Source organism: Patagioenas fasciata, chromosome 1 (assembly GCF_037038585.1).
Source record: "Patagioenas fasciata isolate bPatFas1 chromosome 1, bPatFas1.hap1, whole genome shotgun sequence".
Taxonomy (NCBI): domain Eukaryota; kingdom Metazoa; phylum Chordata; class Aves; order Columbiformes; family Columbidae; genus Patagioenas; species Patagioenas fasciata.
The window spans coordinates 205,782,768-205,808,900 of record NC_092520.1 but is presented as its reverse complement, the minus strand read 5'-3'; the positions used below and the strand labels follow the sequence as shown (position 1 = coordinate 205,808,900).

At 37.3% G+C, this 26,133-nt stretch overlaps 1 protein-coding gene across 5 annotated transcripts in view; it reads left to right on the top strand.

The window, feature by feature from the left end:
- Positions 1-26,133, top strand: part of SEMA3A (semaphorin 3A) — a 521,794-nt gene that overhangs the window by 437,030 nt on the left and 58,631 nt on the right. For all 5 annotated transcript variants that reach the window (XM_071803502.1, XM_071803499.1, XM_071803501.1 and 2 more), the window contains 2 exons: positions 16,027-16,120; positions 22,881-23,000. In XM_071803502.1, the coding sequence (XP_071659603.1) occupies positions 16,042-16,120; positions 22,881-23,000 (199 nt within the window). In that variant the 5' untranslated portion in view covers positions 16,027-16,041. The remainder of the gene's footprint in view (positions 1-16,026; positions 16,121-22,880; positions 23,001-26,133) is intronic.

Sequence of the window (26,133 nt, the reverse complement as noted above, 5' to 3'; positions counted from 1 at the left end):
GAAAACTAATGTAATGACAAGGTAGAGGTGGTAGAAAGGTAGGAGTGCAGCTGAAAAGAAAAAGCATCTGGACATTGTAAGATAGAGCAAGCCTGGTCTATTTTACATCCTGTTATTGTCACTTCATTTTCTCTTTGCAGCTTACACTTACTGATGTTCTGCCAGGAATCTCCTACTGCCCTTTAGCTGCTCTATGTAGGCATGTATCCTCATCGTGGTACAATTTGTAATAAATGAGTTTTTAACTTCTTATATTGGTTAAGAAGATTAACAGTGCAGAATTTAAAACCTGTGACCAAAATTTGATGAAAAGACTTAAAATGAATGACACTTAAGATAGAAAGAGGCTTCTGAATACCAAGAGACAAAATCCAGACAGCGGGAAAATAAGGTTAAGCCATTCTATCTGAAGCCATTTCACAAAAAGAGGAAATATGTGACATATGGTATCAAGTGAGGCACTTGAAGTTGAGTCAAAAAATGTTTAAAAAGGCAGCTGTAAGTTTGCATGATTAAAAAGGGAAAGGAAGGATATTATATACATCAAGAAACAAGGAAGAGTTATGAAACCAGAGGTGGACTTGTTGGATGTTTGTTTGCTTTTCTTATCCAGTGGCTTCTAATGTTTTTATTCAATTTATCTTCAAATTCAACCTCCACCTCTGTCTTCCGTTCTGTTTCTCCCAGTGACATCAGTGCTGGCTACTAACACAAAAACTGGGTGGATGTTTGAACCTTGAAACCAAATCAAAGAACAATTTAGGGAAAGAGATAATTATGTATCAGCTCTTCTCCCCTCCAATATGTTTGAACAGATTAGATTATTTTAATAAGTGTCAGATATGATGGGAACATTTTAGAATAATATTGTCACATGAATCTTAATTGACTGTATTTGAATCATGAAAGTCAGTTAAAAAAAAAAAAAAGCCTGTGTGAAATTGTCTGTGATGCACTATCTAATCTTTACTCACAGTTAAATGACTTAATTATTTTTAGTTTTTGTTTATATGATTATTTAGCTAATTAATATTAAGTTGCTTTAGAGCTGGAAATCTGTGAGAGGGATTTTTTGCTTCCTCTGCTAGTTCTTGTAAAAGCCAAGTGAATAGAAAACAAGTGGCTATTTGCATATGGCAATTTGTTCTTGCATTGGGAAACCAACAGAGGTATTCCTTGTGAATCACAGGGAGACTGAAGGCTAACTGGGCACAAAGGCTGATGCACTCTCCCCATCACAAGTGATCCTTACCAGTTTTACTTGGCACATTGGGCACAGTTTTGCATGTGCTGAGTAAGCTAAGTTGCTGTTAGCTTTACCAGGATTTGAGGCAGGACTATATGCTTTTGTTTATGGCACTGAGCAAGGCTCAGGAACTAGAACATTAGCTTTTTGCTTTGGCATAGATTTCCTGGCTAAATTACCTAATTTCTCTATGCCTCATTTCATAAGAACAGTCAAATCTGTTCAGACCAAAGGCTCATTTAGCCCAGTATCTCGGTTCTCACAAGGGCCCATAATGGATGCCAGTGGATGAGAATAAGGCATCGAGCATGCAGCAGTGCTTAGTGGGATAGTTTGTCTCCCAGGCTCCAGCACTTGTTGTTCAGAGATTTCCTGAACCAGGGGTGGAACCTCTGTGCTTAATGCTTTTCTGTGACTTGGTTTTGATGAATTAGTGCTGGCATTTCTTGAGCTCGTATATCTTTTAAGTATCCACAACATCCCATGCCCTACAAATTGTAACATGTGAGGAACAACCTTTTAATTTGTTTTAAACCTTCTACCTGCCAGTTTCTCATTTTAGAACAAACTGAAAACAGTCTTCTTTTCTCTTCCAGTCTTTTTTTAAAGTTAGAGGACTGTAACTTCATGCAGTACTGAAAATGCAGGAGTGCCCTGCATTTATAGAGGCATAAAGTTGTTTAGTTTTTTTCTTTATTTCTTTCCATGAAACTCCTACCTTTAAATTTGCCTTTTTAACTGCTACTGGGCATTGACCTCATTCATAAAAAATCAAATAACATTTTAAAAAAACTTTAAGTTCTTGTTCTTTGCCTATCAAATAAGGTACTGTAATAGTGTTTACAGAATTGCTTTCTGCAGAAAGATACAGTAGGAAACAGTGAACACAGCTTTACAGAAAGTACCAGGAAGTCCTTGAAGTAAATACATAAGTTGTTTTGGTTTATTCTAGCTGCCTTCAGTCAGCAATTTGAGATTTTATCTTTAACATTGACAAATAAAAAGTTTTCAGGCATAAGTGGAGTTTTAAAATTCATGTTTCTTTGATCTATAAAAAAATGATGCTCCTTCTTGTCTTCTGAGGCCTTAAATCAGAGGCCACTGAAAAATGAGAAGAGAGTGTCATAGACTGAATGGGCTCTCGAGCAGATGCTTAGCCACTGATAGGAGAATAAAATGCCAATCCTGCAATTTGATTTCTCTACTACCACTAACACCTCCTGAAACGGGAAGACAGCTGGGTTATTGTATTTCCGATTCCATTTGTAAATGTTAATTTTAATCTTGCATACAAAAGAAAAGGAAAGGAGAAGAACACATTTCATTCCCACAGCTCTTCTGTGCATCTCTAAATGGGACAGACTGACCCTCCCAACCCTCCTGAGATCTTTCTTAAAGGAAACTCCAGCATCATCGCAGATATTTCGTCACTTTTCCTACAAAGCCACAGCTTTGAGTTCTTCCCTTTCTGAGGGACTTACGTTTTGACAGGAACCAATTATAGCTGACAAAGTTTCAAAAACTGTCTCCTGTTTCTCAGGGACTTGTAATCAGTGTTCAAATCTTAGGTAAACAAAGTTTCATCTATATAGAAAAGATAAGCTCAGCAGAGTTCAGAAGGTGCCTGAAACAGCCCAAACACCTTCTCCTGTTGAAATGTTTACATCCAAGGTGACAGAAAGCTGAGCAGCATTATCTTGCAAATGGTCTGAAAAGATTTTAATAGATAAATAAAAAGGAATGTGTTTTTTCCTTACCAATTAGGATCAAATTTTCTGGATTCAGGGCTAACTTACAGTAAGGAAACACTCCAGTTGTAAAGCTATAAGACAAGGTGGTATAGAAGCAACCTAGTGCCTCAAAAATTGCATTTATATTGTGGATGTGCAAAAAACACACGGATCCATCTGATATTCATCCTACTTGATAATCTCCAAAACTAACATTTTCTATAGTTATATTGGCTTTCCGTGGGGTTGCACAAGCGTCACTGAGGAGACAGCTCGTTCCCTAAAGGTGCTTTTGTTTATGGATAACAAATTAAAAGGGTGATTTGGCACAACAGGTGAGATGATTAATATTTCAGGTCTTATTATTTTTCTTTGTACATGTATGTGTTTGTGGGTAATTATACATTTCAAGGATCAACAGCCTAGTGCAGTTAAAAATTTAACATTTATCTGCATAAATGCAAATGAAGCTTGCATTATAGTCAGATATTCTAAAACAAGTAATCAATATGGATTAATAACACATCATTTTTCTTTTCAGTGTTTATTGCTATCACTTTAATGATGACAAAAAGCAGAAGGGTGATAGTACGGATGCAAGTTTAGAAATCGTATATTCATCAATTCAAACTTTAAAATTCATGGTGATGGAGAACAACTGTTTTAATTCATAGTCATTTGGAAGGATTTTCTGTGACCTCAAGTTAACACATAAACATGGCAAGGGATATGAGAAAGATTCCTCCGGCGTTCACTGAACTTGACTACAGTGGGCTTCAGAACGAAGTTTTGAGAGCAGGGCCTGAGAAGATACACATGAAAGTCTTAGGGATCACACCACATTTGGGGTGGTATCATCCTTAATTGCAGTCTGTAGGACTTTTTATTACAGTCCTTAACCCTCCTCTGAGTACAGACAGGTCCTGCCTAATTCAGTTCATGACCATAACGATTCCACACTGTGGCTGTGGTCTGGTGGTGGGTGATGGAAAGTGAAGTAATCTGAATGTCATCTTTCTTTCTGAAAAAAAAGATTAATAACTTAATAATTTGGATTGCATTAAAATTAGCTACAGCAAATTATCGCAGAGATCAACAGAACTTAAGGAGAATTCTTTCTTTCCTGCAAGAGGTTGGTGTGTTTGTCAGTTTGCTTTAATGAACAAAGTTGATTTAAATTATACTGTACAATAGTATGCTACACTACACTACAATAGACTATGATCTTACTGGGTGAAGCAGCCAGAATTTTGAGCCAAAGTTCTGTTAAATGAAAGGCAGCATTTCTTCTTTGAAAATATAAATATCAGTAATTGAGTTATCTGATTGGATGCTGATTAGCCCCACTGACACTGCACATTCTTATTTATGACTGTACATATATAGACATAGGAGCTGAGTGTATTACGTACTCTTGCCAGCATCACTGACTCTTCCCTGCTGGGGACTCCTGGATGCTAGAAAAGCAGGCAAGATAGTGAATAAAGAAGTGAACTTTAATGTATTTTTTTCAGTTACTCTGAATCAAAAACACTTAAGAACCATCTCTTTCTATGTCGGCGAAGTTTTTGTTGCACTGAGAAAATAATATCAAACATTCTTTACTTTTTAAATCAAAAAACCCAACCTGCATGAGAAATACATTGCTCTTAAACACAGCACTGTGAGGAATAAATGCAACTTGTCGCACAGAGAGGTTATAATTTTGTACTTTTAGTTATGTCTCTGTGTGCAAAATAGAAGTTCAAATGTATTGTTCTCTAATGCAATACCAGTTATTAGCATGTTGGGGATATTATTTTTTACTAATGAAGAAAAATAAAATGAGGCTGCGGAAAGGCTGGGTGGTGTGACACTGAAAGCAAGTGGAGGGAACAAAGAGGAAAGAGAAGTGCTTATTGCACAGATTGCAGATCTAAGCTTTGCCTCAGGAAAAGCAAAATTGCCTAAAGGGTCAGAATTTCAGCTTCTGTATTCCAGGACATTGTTGATTTGGTTGGGTTTTTTTGTTTGTTTGTTTTAAATCTGAATACATATCAAACACTGGGCTAGACTTGACACTTTACAGGCTTGTCTGAGTGAAATGTTGCAGATAGACTGCAGTATCTTAGAGAAAAATGCAAAGCCTTATAGTTGTTACAGTAGTTGCTGTGAGTGTAATTCTCAGTCCCTTTGTTATTTGCACAAATTCTCTGAAAGCATGCTCAGTAGGTCTTACTAAAGGGAAAAATGAGTTTGTAATGTTTTTCTAGGCTTGCTCCTTATTCTGTCACTCAGAATCAGATTTTGGAAGACTGGTTAGTACCTGTGCTCAAATTAGAGATTTTTCCATGCTAGGAATTGAAAAGCACATAAGCTAAAAAGCAAGACAGTCATATGCCTTAATTTTCAGAAGCGACTAACAGTTTCAAGTATCAGAATTTTAAATTGCCCAAGAAGGTATTTGGTGAAAATCAGAGTCCTTGAGCAAGTCTTAAATTGGGTGCCCAACTCAGGAGCATGCAAAAATCACTTGGGAAATTAGAAAATCTCAACCATATGCTTATATGTTAACTCCACTTGACTAAGTCTTTTCTTTATGTTTCTTCCCCAATTTGCAGTCGTTTTTGTGTTGTAAATAAGATACCCTAGACTCAGACATGAAAGTTCCCGGGGAAAACTGGAGAACCTTTCTCTTGTTAAACAGCACCCTAATTATAGAAGCAATTTTACAAACAATCCCCTGGGGGAAGCATTTTCGTTCTCATCAGGAAGGCTCTTGAATAAAATAGCACCTTTGCTAACTTCATTTATTTACAACAGGACACAAGACTGAGACTGGGTTAGATTTATTGCCATTACATCACTGATGCTCAGTAATTCATAAAACATTGGGTCTAAGAGTTAGCACTGCTGTTATTTCCTCTGATGCCTGACCTCACCACAGTCTAATAACATACAGGAAATCCAGAAGACAAAGGGGGAAGCAGTGGTCTTGAATGCTAAAAATAACTATAGAAAACTAATACAATTGTGTAATAGAGTATGGTCCAATAATTTATTTAACATAATAGTAGAATCTGCTAAAGCAATTAGAATCTGTTCCAAATGTTTTTAATGGAAAATATGTCGGAGGTAAGAATAAGTACACTTAAAGAACTGAGACTTTTAGGTTATGTAGTTCAGTTACGTATACTGGTTTAGGTTTGTGTATCTTATTGCTTACATATGCAGACCACTTAATAACTTGACTGGAACAGACAGTCATTGTATGGTAGTTATATTTCCAGAGGTCATCCTGTATGAGCCAGACGGTGATCTTAGGTGATGTATTGCACTTGACAACTCAGAAAGTTGCAATACAAAGGCATTCTAATTCTCAGTGTCCTCTGAGAATTGTTCAATATCCTTGATGGTATCTAGTGCCTGACATGCCATTGGGATGACATTTTTGGTGTCTTTACTAATAAGTCGAGATTAATATGTCATTCATGTTAACTCTGTGTTTGATTTTTTCTTTCTTCTAATCACTCTATATTTGCAGGTTTTTCTAAATGGATAAGTAGTATAATGACACTATAATGAAATTCCTTGATATTTTTCATGTCTGCTCATTTATTTGTGTCATCCAGAATCAGAACAATATTTTATCCAAAATATAAATTTAGGCAGTGCTTTAAAATTGGTGCAAATAGTTAAATGACATCATTAAAAACAGCAACTCCCTAAAAATGTTGTATGGAAGTCAGATAAGTCTGGTGTCTTTAGTTTGTTAAATAATGAAAAACCAAGTTCACAAACATATACTTCATTTTTGAACAGCTGTTCAGTTTGACTGTGCCTGCCCTCCTTTTATTTACATATGTTGCACGGTTATCTGGAAGAGGCTATTCTTCATATAATACCAATATTAGTATGCAAACTAGTATGTTCAGGTGTGAACAAGTCTTCACTATTTGACATTGACACTTGGTATGTCTTCCAGTTAGAAGAAGAAGCACATACAGATCATAAACTGGAATAATGAATCGATTGAAGCAGCTGTTCCTGAACAGTCCCTTTGGCTATGTTTCCCCTTTCATTAAATAATTATAACTATGTAGATAGATAGATAGATAGATAGATAGATAGATAGATAGATAGATATGAAACATTTCCCTTTGTGCAAAGGTTTATGGTAGTTTAACAAATATTTCATTTGATTTCAGAGGAAGACAGAAAAATGTGGGACTTTTGATATTTGACTGAGTGAGAACTATTGAGAGGGGTGAGTTGTCCAAATTCAGCTTAGTTCAGGGAGACAGTTTTTCAAAACTTGTGCTTATGGGAGTTCTCTACTGCATCTTAAGACATCTTCTGAACATTGTAAGCCAGGAAAACTTTACATTAGCAGTGACATATTGGGATAAAAGAAGAAACAGAAATCAAGAACTCTGTTCATTGATGTACAGAAGGAAGAACGGAGCTGGATGTCGTCTCAACAGGTCTTTTATTTCAATATCATAAGTAAGATTTTCAGGTACCGAAATGTCAATGACTATCTATCAATAGAGTGGCTCAGTGGAAAGAGTGTTTCTTAGGTCTAAAAAAGAAGATATGTATTACTGCAAACACTTGCAGTGGTCAGGAAGCTGGGCAAGCACAGAGAGGTGGAAGGATCTTAGAAGTTCGTGACCAGTTTTGCAGGTAAACAGTCTTCGATGAAGTTCCTTCCCTGTCCTCTTTAGCACAACATAGCAGCCCAAGTGAGTTTCAATTCCAGGTCCTACAGAAGCTGGAGACCCTTCTTTGGGAACAGGATTTTACTAAATATCTGTCACGTAGAGTGATTTCCCACAGGGTTTTAAAACTGGTTTCTGATAATTCAGTTCTACCAAGTCTCAAATTGGAAAAGTGAAATATAAAAAAGGTGTTGCAGAGCCCAGTATCCCCAAAATACATAAGGATAAAAACCCTATTGCATATGGAACCAGCCCATTGTGTGTATTTTTTTCTTTATTTTTCTTTCTTTTTTTTTTTTTTAACAATTAATGATTTAAACCAGTTGTGCTGTTGCTTCAATCACTTTTCACCTATTTCCCCAATGGTTACCACTTGCCTCAACATTTACATTTCTTTTAACATTTGTGATTTTTGCATAATTTCTCACATTATATTTATTTGCACTTTCATTTTTTTGAAAAATAAAGCATTCCATGGGGATGACTTTAATAAAGGTTTCTTATTAAAAGTTCCATAACAGCATGATTCCCAAACCTGAAACCAAAGTCCTCATATTTAACAGTTTTCATGACTCAATAGATTAAGTGTGAAATAGGAAATATAATAACAATAACAACGTAGCCATATCCTGCACAGTTGTTCCACTTAAAATTATTCTTGAAAAGTAACACAATTCATAAATATATCATTTCTCATAGAATTAAATGTACTTCAGAGGCTCTGTGAAATATCCTTGATATAGTCATAAAATATGTGTACACAAAGTTGTATCAGGCAAGAGAAAAATAAAAAATTCACTTAAACTACTATATTCAAGAGGAGGAAAAAGGAAAAAGGGGGGGGGGGCGGAGGGAAAGTCTAAACAATGAAACCATCAGCATCTGTTTTCAAAGTCAGGTGTCTCCAAACAGCTCCTTCAGTGTTTCTTTCGGAAAGACTCTTAGCTCAGATCTAATTCAGATGAAGCTGCCTTTATGGTCAATGAAAAGAGACCTTGCCCCTGGGAACTGCAGTTCTGAGTTGATCTGACTCGTCATTCAGAGGAACCTGTTGGTTTCTGCTGACTGTGACTAGGGCAGCAAATTCAGCCACCCCCGTTAACGCCTCTGCGTAGAGAGGATAAATCCAAACCTTAAAAAATCTGAATGTTTTTTCTCTAGGAAATAGGGCTTTTCCTTTTGTTCTTACCAACACTGTATAATACAGAGAACACAATATTTCAATGCCAGTAATTTCTGATTCAGTTAAGTGATGTTGCCATTGGCTTTAAGGTCCTCCAAACGGATGTTCCTTTCTGGTGTGTTGTGATGCTGCAGGCACTCCATGCTGGCAATCTTTTGGGTGTTTGGGTTTTTTTTTTCTTTTTTTCTGGGGTTTTGGGGTGATTTGTTTGTTTCCCCTTTCATCTATTTGTCTGTTAAAGTGCTTCATGGTAGCACAACAGAGTCCATGAAAACAGCAAGGGAAATGTTAGCATCGATGATGCTCACAGCTGTGGCCAGCTCTACCTTTTCTAGAATGTGATAGTTCTTAAGGCTGTTGGCATCTTCAGTGTTCCGGACCATCCCATGTTATTGTTCAGCAGCTTGTTGAGGAGATCAGCCAGGCCCTGGGATATACCTTGGAGATGTATTCCTTTTTATTTATGGTTTGGGGGTTACAAAAGTAAGGACATGAGTTCCTTCAATGGCACTAGAGCAGCTGTGGAGCCTCACTGCCGTCAAACTTCTTTATGCCTTCCATGCTTTGTAATTTAAACCAGTAATACCTTCTTAGTAGCTGTACGCACTCCATAGACACAGACACTTCAGATAATTTGCTTGCACTTCATTGATTCAGTATTGACCAGCAGCATTTTTGCCACATTAGGTTCTGCAATTCTGGGATGGTTTCCATGTGAATTGCCAGAAAAGTTTCAGGAAAACAGTCACCTTGAAACTCAGCAGTCAGTGCTGTCCATTCTGGTGTGTTAGCTTTTTCCTACTAATCACACATTTTCTCAAAAGCCAGAAATAGTAATAGACTGGGAAATAAGTTGGGTTTTTTTGTTTTGTTTTTTGGTGGGGTTTTTTTGTTGTTGTTTGTTTCTTTGTTTTAGTTTTTGTTTTTTTACCAAAACCAGTTAGCATATGCTTTCATCTTTCTTGTCCTTGTTTTGTTGAGACAGCTCTGGATGGGCTAGCTGCAGACTGTAATGCCAAAATTAGTTTTCATACTGGGTATAAATGCATATGTATGTATATGTAGGTATATAGTTGATATATGTATCTGTTTATATGTATACATAAAATTATGTCATATTTGTACACTGTCTGACTTAATCTACCCAACAGCAGGAGATGAAATAAGTCTTGTCAGATAGCAGTATTTTGTCACCACTCAGTATCATGATATGGGGCATTACTTCAGACATTATTTCAGCCTTTTGAAAGTGATTCTCTGGAGCCATGAAATGGCAGATCATTGAGCTAAAGAATGGGAACCACAATAACTTTTACATTCATTTCCGTGATTGAACTGTAGTCCTTTCTGGCTGAGTCTTGCCATCTATCACTCTATGTGCTACAGAAAAACATGTGTTTTAAGGAGCCAGAAGCATAATCTCACACCACGCAAAGCAGTTACTAGGTGAAACAATTCATACCATACCATGACCCAGCAGTTTTGTGACTGTAACTTCAACCTGCAGTCAGTTGTTGTCATTATGAGTTTGTGGAATTTGAAGACCTAAATAATACCTCATTTTCAGTAGTTTTATTATGGATTATGGTGAAACATCAATGAGATATAAACCTAGAGTTTAATGACCCAGCACCAACATAATATAACAATATATCTCCAGTCTTCAAAAAAGACAAGAAGGAGGACTTGGGTAACTATAGAGCGGTCAGCCTCACCTGCATCCCTGGAAAGGTGATGGAACAACTTATCCTTGGTGCCATTTCAAGGCATATCAAGGAAAAGAGGTCATTAGGGGCAGTCAACATGGCTTCACCAAGGGGAAGTCATGCCTGACCAACCTCATAGCCTTTTATGAGGACGTAACAAGATGGATAGATGATGGCAGAGTGGTGAATGTGATCTTCCTTGACTTCAGTAAAGCATTTGACACAGTCTCGCACAGCGTCATTATAGCTAAACTAAGGGAATGTGGTCTGGATGATCGGGTAGTGAGGTGGACTGTGAACTGGCTGAAGGAAAGAAGCCAGAGAGTTGTGGTCAATGGGGCGTAGTCTAGTTGGAGGCCTGTATCTAGTGGAGTGCCTCAAGGGTCAGTACTGGGGCCAGTATTGTTCAGTTTATTCATCAATGATTTGTATGAGGGAATAGAGTGTACTATCAGCAAGTTTGCTGATGACACCAAGCTGGGAGGAGTGGCTGACATGCCAGAAAGCTGTGCTGCCATCCAGCGAGACCTGGACAGGCTGGAGAGTTTGGCGGGGAAAAAATTAATGAAATATAACAAGGGAAAGTGTAGAGTCCTGCATCTGGGTAGGAGCAACCCCAGGTTCCAGTATAAATTGGGGAATGACATGTTAGAGAGCAGTGTAGGGGAAAGGGACCTGGGGGTCCTAGTGGACAGCAGGATGACCATGAGCCAGCACTGGGCCCTTGTGGCCAGGAAGGCCAATGGTACCTGGGGTGGATTAGAAGGGAGTGGTCAGTAGGTCGAGAGAGGTTCTCCTTCCCTTCTACTCTGCACTGGTGAGACCACATCTGGAATATTGTGTCCAATTCTGGACCCCTCAGTTCCAGAAGGACAGGGAACTGCTAGAGAGAGTCCAGCGCAGGGCAACAAAGATGAATAGCGAAATGGAACATCTCTCTTATGAAGAAAGGCTGAGTGAGGGAGCTGGGTCTCTTTAGCTTGGAGAAGAGGAGGCTGAGGGGTGACCTCATTAATGTTTACAAATATATAAAGGGTGAGTGTCACGAGGATGGAGCCAGGCTCTTCTCATTGACAACCAATAGTAGGACAAGGGGCAGTGGGTTCAAATTGGAACACAAGAGGTTCCACTTAAAATTGAGAAGAAACTTCTCAGTGAGGGTAATAGAACACTGGAACAGGCTGCACAGCGGAGTTGTGGAATCTCCTACTCTGGAGACATTCGAAACCCACCTGGACACATTCCTGTGTAGCCTCATCTGGGTGTTCCTGCTCTGGCAGGGGGATTGGACTGGATGATCTTTTGAGGTCCCTTCCAATCCCTAACATTCTGTGATTCTGTGATAGTAAGGTTTTTAGCTACAAGGATCCTTAAAGAGTTTTGAAGTACTTTGTACTGTCCTTTTGGGCTGCCAGTGCAACTGAAGAAGGGTTTTAGACAACAAATTAGACTCACTGTTGAGTAACAAAGGTCTTTCTTTGAATATATTGTTTTACTTTGCATTTCTAGAGAATTTCCTTCAGCCTAATAAGATTGCTTTGTCATGAATTCCTGAATAGCCCTCACAAAACCAAAACAGTGAGCATTTGGTAAATACACAGTTTTTCTTGCTGTTTATGGCAAAGGTATTTGTTGACTCAATACATTAGCATTCTTTACATTCAATCCACTGTAAAACTCAAGAGGCAGCAAAATTATAAACTGATCAGAATGTTTTCTAAGAGCAAATAATGTGCATTCTTTATAGCTAGAAGCTCCTGGCTGTACTGTGCAAGAAAAGGCCAGACTCACGCAGTCCAAAGTCCCGCTCAGGTCTTGGTCTTTGCTAGCTCTAAGCAGAGTGATTTTGGGCTCAAGTCATTACCCACGAGCTGCCTTTGCTCTCTGCTGCCTGCAAACAGGTTTTCAGCTGTATTATAATTAATCATTTAGGCATACAGGACAATTTATAACACTAGGAGCACAGCCTGAATTTTGAGTTTGACACAGGGGCTAACTCTGGAAAAGGATCAAGCACGCATTATAAACACTGAAAAGATAAAATTTGGCCCTCATTGAAATTTACTTATCTCTTGCTGCTATTTCATCTCAGGCCAGAATCCGGGTGAAAATGCTGCAGACTAGTGACTAGTACAATCACGTACCTATCATTAGTCATACTGCTTTCTCGGTTATTAAAATGAGGGCAAAGAAATATCTAGAAAAGAGTTTATTCCTTTGCTGCCTGTATTTATCATGGGTTTGCAGATAGAGGCAGTCTGAGTTAAGCACCCAAAAAGCTATTTGGGCAAGGTGCCCTATTTGTGACAGGTTAAACTTCCTATAGCATGTTTATCAAAACTCCATTGGGATCTCAGACTAACCGTGATACATTTATTTGACACTTAACAGCGATGTATTTATTATCATTATTACTTGCCTATACATTTGGAAACTTATTGTACGTGTCTCTACATTGCATTTTAAATGAAATACGAAAACACTGTGGGATTTCCTTGTCATGCCTCTTATTTCAAATGTTTTATTCCACAAACACAAAGACAAGGGTAGATCATCTCTGACGTATGCTGACCCAGTTCTCCACTCTTTCTTGTCAGCTACACACCAGTATCAGTAGAGTTACAGTGACATAAACCAGAAGAATAGTCAAAAATCTGATCCTTCCTACACCAAATCACTTTCCACATCTGTTTTGTATTTGTCTTATAATGACATATGAAATTATTTTGGGAATATATTCTGCTTTCACTGTCATGCTACTGACTTTATAGCCTTATCAAATATCCATTGGTGTGCAGGTTGAGCAATTATCGTTGACTAAGAAGAAATTCCAAGAAAACATAGATTGATAATAACATTTTTCAATAATGTCTTGTAGTATTAGTGGCATTTTCTATTACTGTAGTTGAGGCCTAGCATTCCCCTCAATTTGCCACTTTTATGTATTGCGCAAGATCTAGATATAGACCCTACAGCAGAAATTTAAAAACACTTTTCTTTTTCATTATGTATTCATTTCTGTTTAGAAGCAGCAAAGTCAGAACATTGGATAGAAGCAAGGAATTTGTCTGGACTATTAAGAAATAGAAAGACAAAGAAAGAAATTTAATACTGTGCAAGATATTACAGATACTGTATACAGGATGACTATATAAACATATTCAGGCAGACTACATCTACAAGAACACGCCTTAGGAGACTGAGCTTGAATTTTGGGATCAAACTTCATGGAGTTGTGTCCAAACTTTTTATCTTGCAGTGCAGTAAGCCCCTCCAGATAGACCATGCTGCTAACAGTCCATTTTCCCTTCACCTTTTTCTCCAGTAAATGGAGTGAAATGTGAAGTCCTTCTGATGTCCCTTTGAAAATATGTAATACCCACACACAGATGTATCCTTGCGTGATGTAATTAAACAAGCGTGTAATAAAAACTGTAGCCTGTGACCCACTTAGAGAAACATGGACTCCATAGGTTTCAAATAATACCATTTGGAAGTAGGTTTGGTCACTGGCTTGGCCCAGGCCTTGGATGAATAAGATGAGGAAGGCAGGGTGCCAGGGAGGGCTCTGCTTCCAAATGCTTGAATTTATTGCTCATGAGAAAGACATCAGCTATTTGCCTGAATGATCTTCACATTAAAAAAACATTACCAAAGCAATTGCTGAATAAAACTTGAGTTGTTGATATTTTTTTGCGTCCTTCACAGCATCGTGGAGCACCAAGTCTCCAGCACTGAGTACCAGGTCATTGCCCTTGAGGATGCAAGTATTGTGCACAATTTTGATACTTTTACTTGTGAGCCCAGACTCTGGAGTTAACACATTAGTTAAGTTTTCATGAAGCTGTAGCCTGAGACTTAGTCTGGAGAAGCTGAGCAGGCAGCTTAGGACCAGCCTATAACTGCTTGAAAGGTAGTTACAATGGATGCTTTTCCCATCTATTTGCATCTTTACCATCATTGCAGATGATATAATATGGAGAAGAAGTCACAGGCTGTTCCTTGGAAGGTTCAGTTCAGAAAAAAATCCTTCAACGTGAGAGCAAGTTGCCCAGAAAGGTTATAAAATTTCCATTCCTGAAGGTTTTCATGAGTTGGCACGACAAAACCAAAACTGGCCATACCCTGTGTCGACAATGATATCTAGAAAGCCCTTCCAGCAAGCAGCTCTATGATTCTGTGTTTGGAAAGGGATGATGTGAATAAGAAAGTGGGGTCTGTGGAAGCAGTAAGTGCTTGGGAATCAAGATGAAGAGCTGATATATTATGAAAATATTGTAACATCATCTTAGTTGCTTTCTACTATCAATACATGTATTTTAGACATCTGATATTTATTTACTGTTTATTTTCTTAAAAGAGATGGCTGATCTCTTTTAAGACGTTCTTTTTCTCTCAGTAAGGAAAAAAAGGGAGTGTATCTCACTGTAGTTCCTATTACAGCAAAAGCTAGTTGGTCCTGAAAATATTAATTAAAGAAAGACCTTCAGCATCTATCTCATAGAGAATTTTTAGGTATAAGCAACTGAGAACTGGTTGCAAAGGCCTAAGTAACCAGAGAAACTGTTGGGAGTAGGGTTTTTCCAGATTTGGGGCTCCTTGACTTAATCAAGTGTCAATGCAAATCAACCACATGCAGGTGGGAAACGGAAATTTAAGTTTTTGGTGTGACCTTCACAAGTCTTCTGTCAAGGTAGAAATCTACTGTGCAAAAAGCATCTATTATTCTGGTTTTAGCCTCACTGCAAAATGTAAGATAAACACACTATTCAAACTGATTGGCAGATTTGGTCCCCCAGTTAAAATTAAAGTAATTAAGTGTACTGAAAAGCCCATTACTTTGGATTTACTGGCCTTGATTTGAGTTAGTGCTGACTGAAGTCCTTTTTAATCTTGGTTTATATCCCCATATGCTTTGCTCTCAGCCTGTGTATTTTAAAAGTTTCATTGTATAGTACTGAAAAATGAAACAAAAAAAAAAAAAAGAAAGCTCACTTTATGGAGTTAAAACTGAATTTGCGGAATTTGATGTTAGAAACAGCAGAATTTAGCATTGTATTATGTACTAATCTACACTTGCAAAATATTTCCGAAAAGTCTAGTCTGAACACTAGGTTTTGTTTTTTTTTTCAGACAGAAGTTTCAATTTCCAACTTTTTCAGTAACTATTACTCAGATACATTCTCAGTGAAAACAGAGTGCAATGAGACCATGTAAATTGTATGTGAAATAAAATTGATGAGACACAAGCTGTGCATGTGTATTTGTAGTTTTGACTAGCCTTCAGCACAATACTGATTAGAAGGTCGACACGTTTTCCGGATCCTCACATAGTGTAATTTGACTTCTCTGAAGCCACAAAACACAGTATGAATCATATGTACTTCACTCTACTCAACTTCTTTTTAATATTCTTTCACCAAGTAATGTTACTTTTTCTTTCTTCTTTTCCACTCCACAGGACAACATTTTTAGAATGGAAGATTCACATTTTGAAAATGGCCGAGGGAAAAGCCCTTATGATCCTAAACTGCTGACAGCTTCTCTTTTAGTAGGTAGGTGCCACAAAAAAAATTCAATGAGATGTGCATTCACTGTAAATAATTGCCAGTTTTCTGCTTTTTTTTCTCCTTGCAGCATCTATAATAGGGCTTTGTTTTATACATTTTGTTTCCAGGCTGAAGTCATTCTGGTTTCATTTCTAATATGATTAACCCAAGTGTCTGGAGAAACAAGGTGTATGTAAACCACAAATCAAGAATCACAAGAGCCACTTTATACGTCTGTAAGACCCTGATTCTGCAAAATGTTTCTCTTCTCCAGAGCTAGGTGATTCTGGAGGTATTTTTATTGCTCAGTTTACAGACTGGCCTCACTGATCACACCAGAACAGCTGAGACCAAAGTCGGAGCAGGAATAAGTCGTTTCTTACATTAGTTTACTGGCAAGGAAGGTCTGTCACCTAATTGTACCTGCATGTGAGCTGGAGATACACCAGCGGCCACAAGTCTAGGCCTTAAGATGATGTTTCAGCTGAAGAGATCTATCTGACAGTGAATTGAGCTCCTGGCCAGAACACAAGGATTTCCAGAAATCATGTATGTCTGAATTAGTACGACTTAATTTCATGGAACATGGAAGTATGGAGTATGTGGACTGTGTTAATCTAATTGAACTAACTTGATTGCATTTATCTAATTGATTTAACTTATCTAATTGAATTAATTAATTATGTTCATTGTTCCTCCTTACAAAAAAAAAAAAAAAAAAGGTAAAAAGATGTTTTCTAAGAAGAAATTAATAGTGAACCAAATTAGGTTCTTCTTTCTGTAACAACTCTGCCCCGGTGTAGTCACTTTATCCTTAATATGTAACTTTTTGGCAATTTATTACAACTTCAAATGCAAAGGGGCAACAATAGTTTCAGAAGACTGCAAATTCTCTTAGAAGGCTTTGGGAAATTACACATAACCAGATATATTGGTTTCTTCAGGACTTTGTCCATATTGCTAGTCTAGGGCCTTGCCTACCAACTACCCTTATTGTCTTTACATTATATTTAAAAATTTAAGCTATTTCAAACAGACATCAACAAAACCTTAGTCTTGAGTGTGCCTTATTTCCTGATCTTCAAAGTCCCTAATGATCACAGGTGATGAGCAACCCTGGGGACACGGACTTTTTAACAGGAAAAAAAAGAAAGACGCCCACATCTTGCTCCAACTTGTACCCGGTACAAACAGAAAGGAAAAAAATGTGTGTGTAAAAGGCCAGTGTATAAATTAGTGCCTGGAGCGACTTGAATTTGTGGCAGAGCTAGTCTCAAGGGAATGGCTTTACTATTTACTTTAATATACAATAAAGAAAATGATGACAAGCCAGTATTACATGGTATACCCGGTATGCAACTGCACAAAGTCAACAGCGTCTAGCTTTCCACATTCCTTTTTTTTTTTTTTCACTCAGTCTGGCACAAATATGATTATCTTATTTCCCTTGGCTTGGATTTCTTGTCTTTAAAACATCTTTGCTTTCTTGAGTCCGCTCCCTACCACTATAATTTTTACTCCATGTATGTTTCCTCCTAATAAACAATAGACTGAGCATGATATTTTGCTTTGAATCAGACTTCAGTTAGAGCCATGAGTGTATTAGCACTATAGAAAATGGCGCAAATTCAACGTTCAAAGCCAGTCACTAATTTCTACTTTAGTGTCTTACAAAAAACTCTGGGTGAAGTTAAAATTAACATTCCTGCATTCTGAATATGAGCACCATTTCTTCTCTGCCTCTTCATACTTGCCTCACAGTCGTTCTTTGGTACTGACTATAATGCTACATTTACTTCAGTCCTTCACTGCAGAGGTTCCCCTGATATTTCAGAAAATGTACACTGAATTAACTGGATTTTCATAATGACTTTATCTTATCTTTGCCAAAAAAGTGTAAATTTTGTAATAAAATTATAAACCAAGGCAAAATAATTTACTACCCTCAAAATAGGTGAGGAACAGAGAATGAACTGGCCAAGGAGTTAGTGCATGCCGAGCTTTGGCCCAACTATTGTCGAAAGTAGGAGCGAAAGCAGTGAACAGTTCTGTGAAGGCCAGAGGAGCCTCTTGACCATAAACTCCTCACACGAAGAAGAACATAAATGGGCTGCTTCACCCCTTCTCCTGAGCTCAACTACTCCTGGCCACTCGTGTGCCAGAAGTATTGGTCCTCCTAAGTAACCGTGGCTTATCTTAGGTTCAAGAGGGCAACTGTGTGAAACTATTACCCAGCACTCACTAAAATGCAGTGTTATAATTCGTAACACAATGCAGCTATCAGGAAGATAAAAGAAGGCTGAGAAGTAAGAGTAGTTAATATGGTTAAATACAGGAGGAAAAAAATCTCTGTTATTCATTAGAAGCACTAAACAGAGACTTTGCAAAATGTGGGAAAAGAGTATGTTATTTACTCTGTAACTAGAAAGTAAAACTTAGCTAGGTGAAATGTAATTACCCAAGCTGGAAGTTGGGTAAAATACCAAAACTAATTTGCAAAAAGTAACTGAAGATCTTTCATAGCTATTAATGCTATTAAAGGATTCTTTTATATTTCAGTTGAAAGAAAGTGTAAGAAGGACCTTCAGTTTTCCCTCTCTCTTAAAAAAAAAAAAAAAAAGAAAAAGAAACAGTTCATCATTATTAAATTGTTCCAATATTTTTCCAGTATATGTTCCTTGTTCTTTCCACCTGCAAACATTTTTCATTATTTTTTTAAGAGTTGTTCATTAAAGGTAGTTATTGCTACTCTACTCTAAAGTAAACACCAGCTGGGAACATGATATAACTAGTTCCTAGTAATATAAGACATTATTCAGCCATTCCCATCTATGTGTTGCTAACTAAACAATCTCCATTTGAGCGGGCTAATGCATGAAAATGGAGAGACTAAGCAGTCCCTGGGCACCACTAGTGTGTATTCCAGGGCAGGAAGAAAATGAGAAGCAGCCTGGTTTTCAAGGAATGTAATCACAGGAGAAAATTATCACTGAATGTATTAGTGTAAAGCCATTGTGTTGGGATAGTTGAAAAAACCTCAGAGAAGGAGACAGCATTGTCCCATTATCAGTCAGTTTCTCTTTAGGAGATGACCCTTTGGGATTTTCAAAAGCTCTGGTGATCCAGAATCCCCAAAGCTAGCTATGTTCCTGTGTCTCACTGATATTTAAAAAACAAACAACAAAACAAAACAAAAAAACCCACCATACATTCCTTTTTTTTTTTTTTTTTTTAATTGAATCAGCTTAAGTGGCTTATTACTCCTTATATGGATCAATGTGATCTGAAATACAGTGGCTTCTTGCCAAGGGAGAACTTTACTCTCATATTTATTAGAAATTAACTACTAAGTATGTATGACGTTCAGGATTTTAGAGTTATTCTGCTTTCTGGGAGCTTTCATTGTCATCTTTAAAAAAGAAGTGAAGTTAAACCGCTGCCATGTATATCTGAAAATCTTAACTTTAGTGAATAAACCTACTAATCAAGGATAGCAGATTTCATTTGGAAACACTTTTACCAGTGAGACTGACCAAGATGTTCAAGGCTTGGTTTTGCACATATTCCCCATCCATTCGACTTCCTTATTTATTTCAAAAATGAAGCTTACACTTTTGTACTCTCTCTCTCTCTATATATATATATATATGTATATGTGTGTTGTTTTTTTTTAAGAATGCAGTCTTCTTTAAAGGCTGAATAGAAACAATTCAACAAATAAACATGTAATGCTTAGTTTTTAACAACTTTGTATCTAATGAACTTGACGAGGTGTTTACAGTTCCATGCTGCTTATGTACGGTATGTGGGAAAATGGTTCCTCCCCAAAATGAAGTCATTACTGTGGGGTTTAGTTGTTGCCTCTTTACTTAGTCAAGTCAATATATGTATTTCTGTTTGAATTCATACTTCAATATGCTACTCCTTTAGAATAAAGTTGTTTGTGTCCCGAACGTAGAGCTGTTTCCTATGCAAACATCTGAGGGCCACCAGCTTGTTTGGGACAGTCGTTGCTTTATGCTGCTGGACTGGAAATACAAAATGATAACTTTCATTGTTTTCGGTTTGGTTTGGGTTTTATTTGTTTTGTTTGCTTGTTTCTTCATGGTGTTTTGTTTTGTTTTGGTTTGGTTTGGTTTGGTTTGGTTTGGTTTGGTTTTATTTCATTCTTTCTCCTTGAGAAATATTCATCAGTTTTCAAACTGTTCATTTCCACATTCTTAATGAAAACTATGTTTAAAACTACTGACAATGACACAGTGAAGACTATCAGTGACGTAAAAGAATAATTTTTTAGACAAGCAATGGGTAAATTTCAGTCCAAAAGAAGGTCTGCAAAGGGGAACAAAGATGAATGTACTTCTATCTAGACAGAAGGCAAAAATCCTTATATAGCTTTTAAATAGTACTAACTCAAAGCATGTGCACATCTGGGACTTGACTTGAGGCTCACACTGCATTTAGCAAAAATTATCTAAAGCCTTACAAAAATAAATAAGATTCCTTGGTACTTCTATCTAGCAGAAGTCAAAATCCCCTTTTTACGTGACTACAGCAAATCAGTTCAAACTGCAGACACTGGTCTGAGTATAGTGAAACTTGAAGGGGTTGTAGTCAAAAGCAAAGGTCAGCTAGTTACCTACAGACTCTTCCCCTGCTGGAAACTGCTGAAGCCTGTTACTGGCAAACTTTTACTCTCTTACCACTGATGAAAATGTACCAGCTATGAGAGCCTAGGAACATGAAAAAGCCTTGGGTTGAACTGAGTCAAACCTGGCTTTCACTGGTGTTTATATATTGAGTTAGAAGCTGGGGTACCAAAAGCCTTACAATTCTAAATATTGCAAATATACAATTTTAATGAGTTTTTGAGCTATATTTGTTTTAATTTTAATAATGTAGTATTAAATATAGATTTTTTTTCTTTCCTGATTGATTTTTAGTTGATAACTAAGAAGTAAAATAGGACTTTTTTTTTTTCTTTCCCCGTTTGATTTATATTGATTTATCAGAACTCACTAGGGACTGAACGACAAGAAAATGAAGATGAGGTTAAAGAAAGGTTAAGCATAGCATCAAAGCCATTTTTTTCACAAGCAAAAAGGTTTTATGTTCTCTAAAATCTCAGCTGCATACCCTGTACATAATAATCACTATAATTAAGTGATTGTCTCCCCTTCAAAAAAAGTTGAAAGTGACATAGAGGAATGATAAATTGTTAATTAATGATATGCTGTTCTGTTTCACTTCTGATTATACCTCCTGCTGGGCACGACCGGTCTATTTGCTTCTAAGCTCTGCTGTGAATCCATTCAATTCCACGCCTTTCCGCTATCATGTTTTCACCCTTCCTGACTTTCATGACTAGCATATGGTACAGAGCCACTGTAGGTTCAGTTGATAATTTCATGGTGTCAGTGTTCTGAGGAAAAGATGCCAATGATATCCAGTAGACATGCTTGGACATGGTTGTCCCACCATGGAAATATCCAAAATTGCCATGAAAATTATAAACTTGTTCCTAAAGGGCGCTTTAAAATGAGGATATGGTACAGTTCATCATGACCATGAAAAATTTATTACCTTAGCTTAATGCAAGAGTTATTTTATCCTCAAACTTGTCTTTTTCATAGAAGGCCCATTTAAGACGGGTAGCTTGAAAACAGCCATTGGAAGGAATAATATTTTTTATTTCATATTGAAAGTATATGGTAGGGTATCGCATTTCACATACAGATGTAAAAAGGCAGAGTCTTAAAAAATGCATTTTTAGCAATTTGAATTCAGAGTAATTTCATGAATAAGCTTGACATTAATGCCAGAAAGATACATGTTGTTCTTTGTTTCCTGGTTGTTTTCTGTCGGTCTGATCACTATGTACTTATTGATATTTTTCTCTTTATTATTTGGAAGGTATTTAACTTGACCTGATTCTTTGAATTTAGACTGTGTCTCCCTCTGCCTCCTCCATGATACTTCTAGTTGGCTGAGCAGGGGCACACTGGGACTCTAATATTATGAGTTTCATCTCCAGCTAGGCTATGTACATGCCATTTATAGGCTGAAGTATCACAGGTCAATTTTTAATTCACTTGTTCACTGTGATATGCATGGGGTCAAGGTAGCAGGGAATGATCTCATTTATTCTCTCCCTTAGCTGTTGCCCTTTGCCAGTATCACAGTTACAAAGGTGGAAGGAGGAGAAGGTATGTTCTGTCTTTCCTGTAGAAAATACTGTTTGCAGAGAATTTTTTTGCTCAGAAAGAAAAAAATCAACCAAAAGACAGTTTCTATATGAAAAGTTCAAGGGACTTGGTAATTTTCTGCACAGAGTGAATGAGCTGGACTGTCCAATTCCCAGCACAGAGTTGTGAACACCCAGTAGGTCTCCAGTCCAAACTCCTGTTCAAAACACATTAAATTCACGGTTAGGTAGGTTTATTGGGGGTTCTATACTACTGTTTGCCAGGGAGAGGTGTACAAGCTCTCACTGTTCAAGACTAAGCATCCAAACATATTTTTGAAAAGAGGCTGAACTAGCAGTCAGGAGATACAGCTTATTTGAGAGAGGTTACAGTTAAGCTCTGCAGTGAGAAAGTGGGTCCCATTATGTATTTTCAATGACAATACATTGTGTATGGCTTATTGCTTTGTAATTTTCTTGTTATCCCTATTAGTGTAATATAAACCTAGGACGGACAGCTTTCTCTGACTTACCATGACTGGAAAATTGAGAAATGTTGCTTACAATTATGTCCTCCCGCAGATGGAGAGCTGTACTCTGGGACAGCAGCAGACTTCATGGGCAGAGACTTTGCCATTTTCCGGACTCTGGGGCATCATCATCCAATCAGAACAGAGCAGCATGACTCTCGGTGGCTAAATGGTATGTAAAATGTACATTTATCCAGTTACGTTCATCTAGCCATTAAAGACGAGCACATGGCTTGTTCCAGCAACATCTGTGCCATATACACTCCTCTTTTATTTGGGGCAGAATTTTGTCTTAAACCAGTTAAACTAATCAAAAGTGATTTATAAAGAAGCATTTTTGTTTTAATTACATTGTGATTTGTGGAGTGTGATTAAATTTAGAGCATATACAGACAGTACAGCTAACACAGTCATGCCACAGGAGCAGATTGCTGTAGGGTGCAAGTTGGACAGAAGCGCAAGGCTTGTGGAGGCATCAGCCACACGTCAACACGAAGTAGCTACAGAGCCTTGGGCAGGACTATGCCTTGAATAGGCTTTATTTTTTGTCTGAATTTAAGGGAACCTGAAACTGGTGACCAAAGTCCAGCAGAAAGTGAATCAGCAAAGCTTCCCAAGCAGGCCAGAGTTCTCAATAATTTGGAGAAAGTGGAAGGGGTCCTGGGCATTCCAAAGTATTTGGTTTCAAAATAGTCGACATTTTAATAGAGAACAATAGCTTACATTACTGTATGGATATTACTAATCAGGCCTGTAGTTGGTTGTTTTCATGTATGAGGGGGAGAGAGGGATATTTTCAGAGAAAAACTGGTTTTGGCTTCATGTACCCAAACACTTTAAAATGCATCTATGTACTCTATCCAAGTCCTACTGAAGTCAAAATTCCAATAACTTAAATGAAATTGCACTTGGCTTTAGCTGTGCAAGGATATGAGCATTTTGGAAATGAGTTCATCATCTGAAAGAGCTGACATTTGATTTAAGTGAGCAGTAATCCTAGCTGTAGTTACTCTGAGTTAATTTATATTTTAATTTTTGAAGAGTTGACTAGCCACTTTTGTTATACATGCTGCTTGCATCTGCAGTTCTGTTTTTAAATTCACAGAGTATTTTGTTCTGAGGTATTTTTTCACTGCTAGACACATTATTTATGTCTGTTCTGAGGTCCAGGTTTTCTTATGTGGTTTTGCAATTTAGTGCAAAGTCTTCACGTAAATCTTTAATGTGTTAAGAGCAGACTATGTTTTAACAACACAGTATCTAATTAGCTACAGCCAGGAACTTCTAGTATCATGGCAGTTACCATATTAGATGGATATACAATCCATAACAAACCAATCCTTGTCTCATAATTAAAACCACAAAATGCTATTGCGAGTTGGATAAACATTTTTATTTACAACATTTGCATTGGATATATGTATCAGATATATGTGTATATGATGCGTTGTATGAATCTATATTTTAATATAAACAGTTGTATGAATCCACTTTTTGTCCTGTTAAATTTAGTTTTGTCACAATTCACACAGACTACTGTGAGGACAGATTCAGGTCTATTACATTTCAGTTGTACAGTCCATGCTTGTCCAGTAACCCAGAAATATTGTTCATTGGTTTATTTTGTTATAATAACATACAAGATTTCTGGACTTCAGGAGACAGTAAAGTACAGGGCTTACAGACATATCCATCTATCTCAGTACCTGGTAGAGTAATAATGTGTTAAAGATAACACAACACCCACTTTTGTTATGATAGTCATGATGACATAAAGTCCAATCATGCAAGCAAAATCTGCTTTTGTGCAGTAGATTTACACAATGACAGCCGAGTCAGGAGGATTTATGCAGTGGGAAAGCACAGCCATTGTCCACGGCCCCTGTACTTCATCGCTGAAAATGTGTCATTCCTTTGTGGATTCGGTTATCAGTCTTTCAGCGCTAAATGTGAGAACTGCTTTTCCCAAATTAGCACTAAGGTTACATCTGACAGGGTGCAGAAACCACAACTGCTTTGTGCTCAAGATGGGGAGAAGACAGTTACACATAAAGAGCTGATGAACTTCAAGATCTCTAGAATTCAAGTGTCATCCAAAAGGAGCATATAAATAGAAAGGCAGCATTTATTGTAGCACAGGGTGAAGATGATTTTCAACTCCAAGTGTAGTTCTTACCTACATTCCTGTATGGAAATTTTCAAGCTAATTCTAAAAAGGGAAGACTCAAACTGAGACCTTCTGAAATTATTCTTATAACTGTCAATAATATAGTAGAGAATAATCCTTAAGTATATATTTGAAATCTATCTGTCCATTGCAACTCAAGTTTACATTCCTAATATGGAAAGATTGGCTTAAAATCTGCCCTGCAAAGTTCTATTAAAGGCTCTGAGTCTTTACTGTAAAATTCTCAGTGATAAGGTCCTGGCAGCCTTTCCACACATTACTACTAATTTCAGCATCTAACAGGGAAATCCAAAAATGATAATTACTTGGGTTTTAAACTCTGCAGGCACGCCAGTCCTTTGATTACTTTTTTCTTCTGTCATTTGTCTCTTTTAAATATAATTATAAAAGCAGCTTTGTGTTTGTATGTATTTAAAGAAGAAATACTTTTCATGAAACAAGCTCTTATAGAATGTCAAGTTGTACTCTACTTTCTTAAAGATCTGTATAAACTGTATTTGAACCCTAGGTTTGCAAACATTTATACATTTTTTAGTAAAGATGTGGATTGCTATATTGTGGTGGGTTTGCTTTTCTACTTGCTTTCTACAGTGAGCTTAGCCTCAGGTTAAAAACCACTATTCTAATCACAGAATCACAGAATGTTAGGGATTGGAAGGGACCTGAAAAGATCATCCAGTCCAATCCCCCTGCTTGAGCAGGAACACTTAGATGAGGCTACATAGGAAGGTGTCCAGGCTCGTTTTGAATGTCTCCAGAGTAGGAGACTCCACAACCCCCCTGGACAGCCTGTTTCAGTGTCTGTTACCCTAACTGAGAAGAAATTTCTTCTCAAATTGAAGTGGAATGGACATATACTGAAAGCTGGGTAAGAACAGCAGTTTTGATCAAACTCATTTCATCCCTTTGGAGTTTAATAGCTGGGTGGTGAGACATCCAGTTGTAAGTCCTTGCTAATGTTTACTTCATTCAGAGCAGGAACTTGAAACTGTTTTTCCCATACTAAGGCTAAGGTCAGAGCTGACAGGGTGCAGAAAACACAGCTGTTTGGTACCAAAAATGGAGAGGAGAAGACAGTTGCACATGAAGAGCTTGCAAACTTTTCCCAGAATTTAAA